Here is a 9,574-nt window from a genome sequence, read left to right as displayed (position 1 = left end):
CATAGCAGAAGAGCCTGATGTGGCTCGATCCCATAACGCAGGGATCACGCCCTGAGCTGAAGGCAGACGCTTAACCGCTGTGCCACCCAGGCGCCCCAGTCATTTCTTAATCTTAATAGCTCAAAATTTGCTGAAAAGTCTTGTTTTGGCCTGAGATTTAACTGGCCTAAAAGCACATGGTTTTTACTAAATCACCTGGATTTTATGAGAATATTTGAACCTAGAGTCCTGCTAAAATGGGAATTTTTCAATTGGTGCAAGTATTCGAGATCGCCCCAGGTTAGCTGGAGGAAGCAGGGAGGGTCCCTGGCTCTCCAGACCCAGAGTTCGGCGGAGAGGTGGCCTGTGTGGTGGGACTCCCGGGGGGGGGGGGTGGGCAGAAGCCACAGCAGGTGCACAAGGGGCTCCTCTGAGCACCATCGCCTCCAGGACCCTGCCCATGTGTGGGGACCGAGCTTTGTGCTCTCACAAAACTGATGTCGTATGGGTCCAGGTGCCCTTCTGCAGTCGTGACCTTCAAGTCCTGGGAACACCGTGGGCGTGAGGCCCGCTGCTGGAGTGTGGCGAGGAGGGCCCCACGGCACCAGCAGCAGAAGCAGACCGCCTCCCCAGCGGGGGCGCCCGTCTGGATGGGCACGCTGGCCCTCAGCGCCCCCGTCTCTTCAGAGACCTCATTAGAAATCAGTGTGCAGGAGAGGAGTCGGCAGCCCTCTCCGCCACCCCCCACACATTCACACACGCACACACACACACACACACACACACACACACACAAAAGACACGCAGCGTCTTCCTGACGCAAGTCACAGAGCACCCGGAGCTCACCGTCTGTCTTCACGTAAGGGATGTGGTGCTGGGGATGAGTGGGAAGGACGTGCCTCCCGCCGAGCCGCCACTGGGTGCTGTGTGTTCTTGCTCCGGGACGGGTGACAGAGAAGTGTAGGGTCTCCTGCTGCTCAAGCAGGGGCAGTCTGGCACCAAGGACCTATGGCGGTCCTTCTCCGCAACTGCTGTTGTCAGAAGCTGGGGCTCCTTACAGGTATGGGTGCCCTGGGCTGCGCCATCATGCTGAATGGATGCTTTCTGCCCAAAGATCTTTTTAAAGGCAGAGAAGGAGTCTTATTTACTCCACCGTGTTGTTTACCTTGGGGAAGCAGCCTTAGAATTGGCACCTACCGATGAATAACTCCCAGTGATACATTTTAAATCCATATCTTTTTGGTGTCTAAATCCAAATGCATTCAGCATGACTCACTCTTCCTTTTCTCCAGGCTGAGTAATTACAATATTCTTTTGGCAGTTTCCCCGCCACACTGCAGGCCTGCGGATGAGTGAGTGGCCCGCATGGGAAGAGGTGTCTAGGTCTTCGGCTCAACCCCCGCGGGACGTTCCCGCATTAGACACCCCTCCACTAACTTCCTGGCGGTTGAGTGGTATTTTTCCCTGTCCCCCGTTTATCTCATTTTGCAGGTTTATCAGATATATGCAAAGAGGTCCCCGGAGGATGTGCATGCCCTCCTGAGGTCCTTTGGTGCTGACTACGTCATCCTGGAAGATAGCATTTGCTACGAACGAAGGCACCAGCGGGGCTGCCGGCTGCGGGACCTGCTGGATATCGCCAATGGGCACGTAAGCCTGTCCCCTCGTCCCGGGCAAGGCTTCTGGAGGGGGGTCCACTCTGAACCTCTGTACGTTACAGAATGATGTTATGAACCAAGTACCTAGCTTCACTGCATTCTGTGGGACTCCTGGCTCTGGCACTTCAGGGCCGGCCGTGGGGGCTGGGCGAGGGGACAGATAATGGAGTTTTAGGCCCCAACTTCATATCAAATAGAGCAGCTCTGTGTTTAGCTGATTTGTATCCTGAGACTCTGCATAGAATCCATTTTTTAAGGCTTTGCTGTTAAAATAAAAAACAAAACCTCAACCTTTTAAAACCTACACTCTGAAGCATCGTTTTGGCCGGCATGTGAGTGTGACTGTGGCCGCAGGGCTCCCCTCCCAGCCACCGCTCTGTCACTGTCCCCTTTGTCCACAGGCACAGTGCCACAAAGATGGCTTTCTGTGGCCAAGCGTTCACTCCAGAACAGAAGAACAAGCTATTTCTCCCTCCTCCTTCTGAGGAAAATGTTCTTGAAGCTGTGCCAGGTCTCAGATTAGCTCAGCAGAAGATTTTTACCCTTTAAGAGGTGATGTGTGCTGTAATTATTTGGTATAAAAGCTGACAGATAGTTTTAAAAATGAATGGGAAAAAATGATAAGCCTGGCCTAAATCTCAAAACAACAACAACAACAACAACAACAACAACTTGACTGTACAGAATTGGAGATTCAGAACACCTCCAGTCTACTGTCATGGCAGACTTCACGTCTGGTTACTGCGGGCACCGTGCTGTACGTTAGAGCCTCAGGACTCCCTCACCTTATAACTGCATCATAACTCATAACCTCATAGCTCTGTCCTCTGACCAGCACGGACGTATGCCTTAACTTGATGGTGGTGACCGTTTCACCATGTACGTGTGTATCAGATCATCAGGTTGTTATCCTTTAACTATATACAATTTGATTTGTCAGTTATGCCTCAGTAAACCTGGGGGAAAGAGAACATGGATTCAAATTTTTGCTCAAAGAAAGTAGCTGTCTCTGACTATCTTGAAATCAGAGGAGATAACAGACTAAAGACATGCATTTAAATTTTGATTTGCATGTAACTTTTTCTAAGTAGGCCATCTCATGAGTTGGAGGATTCGCTCTGGTCATAGTCATTCTTCTCTGCACTTCATCTTTGTGAGAGTGGCAGTGTAGTACATTCCTAAGAACAAGGAGATCCAAGTTCTGCTTCTAGCTTTGCCATTGAAGGTGATCATCGTGTGACACTCGGCTCCCTCCTCAGCCTTGATTTACACTTCTGAAGGGGAAGGGGTGGACCAGATGATCTTTAAGTAGCCACTGACGTTGAAATAATACAATTTACATTCACCTAACATATCACTCTCAAAGAGACCCAATACCTATTCCTACTTCTCTTGTCTCCTGTAAATATGATTTTCCCCCCAAATTGTATTTGGTTTTGTTTTGGCTTTAGATGATGGATGGCCCAGGAGAGAATGATCCCGATTTGAAACTTGCAGGCCACCCTCGCTTCTGTGAAGAGATAAAGAAAAACCTGCCACCCTACACAGCATACTTCACTAGAGTGTTCCAGAACAAAACATTCCACGTTTACAAGCTATCAAGAAACAAGTAACCAAGCTCTCTGTTCAACCTCTATTTTTGATACATGAAGGTCCATCCTAATGAAACTCAACAGTAACATTTCATATGTCGTTAGGTAGCCTGTACCACAAAGCTGTGATATGAGTAAGTTGTAGAGATGTTTACACAAGCGTTACCGTCCTTGACAGTATCTTACACAAGCTTCTGTCTTTTCTATCTTGTTTCATTAATGTTCTTTAGCCTAAACGTTCTCAACTTTCTAGGACTGGTCTAGAATCTCATTGTTGGGGAGAACACTAAGTGGGCCACAGCAGCCTGAACAGCCACACATCATGGTGGAAACCCAGAGGCTGTTCAGCATTGAGATACTGTTCACTGACTTCAGACAGCTATGGTGGAATCGAATGAAGGGGATGCATAATTAAATTCTTAAGTATTATTTCATTAGTGAAGACCAAGGGATGGCTTTTTAAAAAGCTCCTTATCATCCTATTTCACCTAAATTTTTTATAATGTTTTCCAACTGTCATGCTTTTAATATTTTTTTAAAAATCATGTTAGGTCTTTATATACATCTAAAACTTTTCGTTGTGCCCTGTCTGAAATGTAAAGTGTAGCACTTCAGTATACGTGTCATGTGTCGTGTGTGTGTGTGTGTGTTACGTGTACGCGCATGTGGGTGCATGTTTTAATGCTGGATACAGAAAAGTGTGACAAATTCCTTATTGTAAGTTGTGAAAGGAGCCGAAATGTGATGTAGCCAAGCGGGTTTTGTTACTGTTTAGTGTTATTTTAAAATCTATTGATACTATTCAGCCTATCTTGCAAGTAAGAAAATTTTTCTTCATTTCTTACTCATTTAAATTTACTGGGTTTGCGAAATTTTCTAAACTTTTTGTTTTTAGCCTTTGTATTTTTTACAGCCTAGAACCTTGCAAAGTCTGAATATTTTTAAAATGTTCTATCTTAACTAATTCACTAATACAATATTTTTGGCAGAGAGCATTTTCATACCAAATTTGATTTGTGGTCTCCAATCTTACTGTGAGGGCCTGGGTCGTGTTATTCTTTTTCTTACTAAAAGGTAACCAAGTGCCTCTAAGTCACGCTTATTTGTAAACAACAAAGAGTATTATGTATACCTGTTCAAAAAGTTTTTGATAATTGCTTTTATAATTAATTTCTAATGAGGGGGACATGTAAAAGTTGCTGATAAAAGCATATTGCACATTTAATTAAATCAAGATGGTTAATGAAATTAACTTTCTCCCCTGTTCTTGCCAGTTGAAAATGATGTAAAGGTTTCTCCTTGCAGTTGTACTGAAGTAAATTACCGTACGCATCAAGATAGATATATCACATTTTCAAATTATTTCACATTCCTACTTATTAAACAGTATTCAAAAAGAAATGTTACACTGTCATGTTGGACTCCAGGATACTCAGTTTTTTTATCAAAACTTATTTAAATAAAAAATTGACACTGGCTGGGTTACTAAATTATGCAGCTGAAACTCCTGAATTATGTCTTTCCTGTATCCTGTAATAAGGTTGGAGACCACTGCAGGTTAGGATAATACAATAATAAAACACTTTAATCAGTACTAAAACTTTAATTAAGCCAGTAATGATGCATGCCTAGTGTGGCTGACAGCATGGGTCAGTACATCCTTCAGCGAGTGCCTTACTCTTAATTGAAACGAAGCACATGTAAGGTACATGTTAGACCATGTAGTTTCGTTTTTCAAGTCGTCTATTAACTTCCTGATAGATTTCGGTTTTATTTTAACTATTTCTATATGCACTAATCTAAGCATTTGGGTATGTGGAGTCTCAGTATAAGAAACATGTACTTAAATTTGTATGCTTATCGATAACCACCACCTTGATGGCACACAGGAATCTTTTTCTCCTAGTGTAGGTGCCATTGTTGCCAAGACATCGAGTGTTGAGTCTTCAGTGAAAAATATAAAGTGCCAAAAAAAAAAAAAAATCTTGCAAGACAGAATCCATGCATATACTCTTTCCAAGACACTGTGACCGTGTAGAGTAGACATTTTTCTTTTCTGATGACCACGTCTGTCAACAAATCATGTTAAACATTGTTAATGCTCATCAGTTTCTCTTTTATGACCTTCTCATCGGAGTCCACAGGAAGAAAGAGGAAGAGTGACTGACTCCTGGCCCTCTACCAAGCCAGAGCACGTCACCCGGGGCCTTCGCTCCCCGCCACACAGATCTCAGCGGCTGTGTTAATATTTGGTAATAGCCTCAAATTGTGGCTGTTTTTTTTATGGGTAGAGTAACCACTTGATTTTGCTTCAGAGTTAGCGTTCAGAAGAACCTCTAAGTACAGTAAGTGCTCTTAATGACCTTCTGCTTACGTGACTCACCAGATTCCCCGACAGTCTCCATCCCTCCTGTGAGCTGACTGACCAGGCCGCTCCCCGTGTCCCCTCCTGCCTGTGCTCCCTCCTGTGCGCTCTGTGCCCCTGCCGAACTGCTCTGTGCCAGTTCTCCTTCTTGTTGTGAGGACACAGTTCAACACAGACCTAGGAAATAGGGGTGTAAAAAGCAAGGGTCATTTCTGTGAACATTAACTGGAATGTTTTGGTAAGGTTTGATGAAGGTCGAGTTGCTAACAAAAATTGCTTCTAAATAAATTAGGTGTGGTTGGGAAAATTCTAAATTATTGGGAAAACATAAAATTCAAGAAAATTTCTGAGCTTCGGTTGCTTTATAGATTTAAGTACTCACTCTGCCTTTAAAAATATCTAGACTGACCAGAGGTATTAAAATGTACCCGAACCATATTACTGTATGATTTATGCAAGCCTAGAACTGGAATCGTTGAACCCTTATTGCAAAGGAAAGACCTTGGTTTCACAGCAGATTAGCAAATGAATGGACAATTATACATTTAAAGTTATGATTCCCTGCTGAAATCTACTGGCTTCATTAAATGGCTGATGCTGATCTCAGTGGCTAATAGAGATTCTACTACAGTTGAAAGGTTCCAGTCACTCTTTTATTACAGACTTGAGAAGTAGGGATTCATTTCAGATACATGAGCCAGGAGCATAGTTAGGTGTTATCTAGGCCATCTGTTGTCCACTTAGAGATGATTTTCTTGAACTTTGTGAGGTCAGCGAGGGGTGTGTGTGTGTGGGTGTGCGTGCATGCGTGTGCGCGCGTGGGGGGTAGGGCAAGGACAGATGTAGAGGTTCATCTGGTCCGCATCTTTACTTCACAAATTAGCTAAACATGTTTATTCTGATCCCACGTGACTCAGACGTCTTTTTGTCTAAGATGTACCAATTTTAGCTCATCTTTTCCAAAAGCTACCTGAGTTAACATAGAAATACTCCATTTTTAAAATTTCATTTAAACCTTGGAATTAATAGGAAGATACTAAAACATGCTCAGATCGTGTATCTTGGTTAATATGCTCCCAGATGCTTTATATATGACAACCTTTTGGCCCAGAAGAGAGTGCTTTTCTGTTGATGGAAAAAAACTTTTAAGATGAGAGTAGAGTGGCTTGCTTTCTTGTAGCAACTGGCAACTGGCTTTCTGTATTTAACATCCTCTGGGTAAAATCTTACAAAGAGCTTTTATAATTTGTTGTACTGAATTGTACGGAGATTATATACTAAATAAAGCTCTTTTAAAGTACACAAGATGAGTGTTTTTCCTTTCTTTGAAGGTCAGAAACCAAGGACCCAGCTATTGAAGTGTATTAAATATGTGCTACATAGAGTCTAGTCCTTAAAGATGGTTGTGCCAAGGTTTTGGCTGGACTTTTTAATGTTGAAGGAGTTTATTTTTTCATGGAATTTGGTTTGATAACTACTTACTTGTTTTACTTGAACGTCAGGGTTATAGTTTGTATTTCTAAAGAGAAGGCCGCTATCAGCAGAATTTATCCTCAAAAAGGTAAATGCTGTTTATTTTCACCTTTGGAATTGTTTCTACTTGTTGATTAAATTTTCCATCGATAGTAATTCGGGGAGATAGGCGGTAGTCCATATTTCGGTAAGAGTTTATAGATAAGTCTGCTTGACTGTTACATTGTTCAGAGCAGATACTGAAATTCCAAACAGAAATAGACCAGTATGCTTCCAAATAGAAGAAACCGGCTGTGGGGTCTCGGATATTTTGTGCAGACTCTTAGAAAGCTCTTACACTCTGAAGTTATTGAGTACACTCTGCTAGAATGATCTGTAACACAGGAAGAGTTACAAAGAGTACAGATAAATGAGAGATTCGGGATAGGAATGAACTGAACAGGTAATGGTTTGGCTGACACCAGGCACGTAGAAGATGAAATGCTGTTTCTCTGCCCCTTTCAAAAGTGGTATCTGAAACTCATCTCAAACCTTTTCAGCTAATTTAAAACAAGTTTGCTTTATAGTATTGTTTTTTGAAGTGCAGATAATAGAACTATAGTGTAAAGTGAAATCAGTTTAGTGGGTTGCAACCGGTATCAGAGGACTGAAAGAAAGAAAGGGAGAGATGGGGAAGGGGACAGCACAAATGGGGAAGGTAAGTACTGTTTTGTGCGGTAGTGGTTTGTTATACGTGGAGGCATCATTGAACCGAGGTGCCGTATAAAATGTATTTCTTAGTGCTTGAAAACCACACGCTTACAGCAGGGAGTATCCCGGGAGGAGGGCATCTTGAAATTGGCTCTGTCCTTGTCCCCGAACTCTACTCTAGTAAAGCCCTTTGAACAATGATGATATTGAAGACTTACTACATATTTTTAGATGTGATATAGACTTGTTATTTTTTTTAAGTCCTTATCTTTTAGAATTTATACAGCCATACCTTAGAGATATTGTAGGTTGGGTTCCAGACCACCACAATAAAGCAAACATCGCAATAAAGTAAGTCAAATAAATTTGTTGGTTTCCTAATGTGCATAAATGTTAAGCTTACATCATACTGTAGTCTGTTAAGGGTGCAGCAGCATTATGTCTAAAAAATGTACATCGGAGCTTTCGGCAAGTCTTAATCACTGGTCACAGATCATCATAAGAAATATAATAATGAGGGGCGCCTGGGTGGCTCAGTTGGATAAACGTCTGCCTTCAGCTCAGGTCATGATCCCAGGGTCCTGGGATCGAGCCCTGCATGGGGCTCCATGTTCAGCAGGGAGCCTGCTTCTCCCTCTGCCCTTCCCACCACTCATGCTCTCTCTCTCAAATAAATAAAATCTTTATATATATATATATAAAGTGAAAAGTTCTAAATATTGTAAGAATTATTAAAATGTGACATAGAGACACAAAGTGAGCAAATGCTGTTGGAGAAGTGGTGCCAAAAGAAATGCTCAATGCAGGGTTGCCACAAACCTTCAATTTGTTAAAAAAAAAAAAAAAAGCAATATCTGCAAAGCGCAATAAAATGAGATATGCCTCTGCTCAAATACTTGCAGATGGAATTATAATGACAGGGTTTACATCAAAATGATTTTGTGGGCGCATGTAGGTAAAACAAGATTGAGTTGCTATGGTTTAAGCTAGTTTGGAATTTTTCATCGTGAAAAAGAAGTTAGAATCAACAAATCAGGAAACTGGGAAGATTAAAATTTAAAAGAACTGGACTCAATCAACTAGGGAAATAGTAGAAAGGACAAATCCCTAAAAGATTGGTGTTTTAAAGCTAGTTCTTTTTAAAAGACTAATGAAATAAATACCTGGTAAATCTGATTAAGAAAGGGCAAAAATACATGATCTAAGGATGTGAAAGAAGACATAATCCCAGAACCAGAACTGGTAAAGTAATTATATAAACTAACATATACAATTCTCTGGCAAATGATAAATTGGTAGCAGAATCAAATTACTTGTGGTTGCAGGAGGCCATTAGTTCCTAGAGGCCACTCTTCTTCACTCCGCAAGGCCAGCAGGAGAGCATCTCTCCAGGAAGGTCCAATTCCTCTTTTAAGGCCTTTCACTTGAGTGAGTCAGGCCCCTCCATGATAATCTCCATTTTTATTAACTCAAAATCAACTGACCTGGGACTGAATTACATCATCCACAAAGTCCCTTCACTTTTGCCATATGGTGTAACATAATCATGGGAGTGACGTCAATCATATGCACAGGGCCCACTCACACCCAAGGGGAGAGGATTATACACAGCATGTTCACCAGGGGGTGGCAATGTTGGGGGCCATCTTAGGATCCTGCCGACCACAGGTTAGAAAGAAAACCAGGCTCTGGCCAAAACTAACTTATTTGGTAGCACTTAACCCAGGACGACAAACTTTAAGAGAAGGGGAGCACACAAGGAGAGTCCCAATCTCACCCTGCCTGTCTTCCTTGGAGTCTTCTGAAACGTGGCGTAG

At 42.3% G+C, this 9,574-nt stretch overlaps 1 protein-coding gene across 4 annotated transcripts in view; it reads left to right on the top strand.

The window, feature by feature from the left end:
• The window catches only part of DPY19L3 (dpy-19 like C-mannosyltransferase 3), a 69,492-nt gene extending 62,596 nt beyond the window's left edge, over positions 1–6,896 (top strand). For all 4 annotated transcript variants that reach the window (XM_034639610.1, XM_034639609.1, XM_034639608.1 and 1 more), the window contains 2 exons: positions 1,471–1,629; positions 3,089–6,896. In XM_034639610.1, coding sequence (XP_034495501.1) covers positions 1,471–1,629; positions 3,089–3,250 — 321 coding nt within the window. In that variant the 3' untranslated portion in view covers positions 3,251–6,896. The remainder of the gene's footprint in view (positions 1–1,470; positions 1,630–3,088) is intronic.
• The last annotated feature ends 2,678 nt before the right edge of the window (positions 6,897–9,574 follow it).

This window comes from Ailuropoda melanoleuca, chromosome 12 (assembly GCF_002007445.2).
Source record: "Ailuropoda melanoleuca isolate Jingjing chromosome 12, ASM200744v2, whole genome shotgun sequence".
In the NCBI taxonomy this organism is placed as follows: domain Eukaryota; kingdom Metazoa; phylum Chordata; class Mammalia; order Carnivora; family Ursidae; genus Ailuropoda; species Ailuropoda melanoleuca.
Note: the sequence above shows the minus strand (reverse complement) of the source record. Positions and strands in the feature narration are given on the sequence as shown.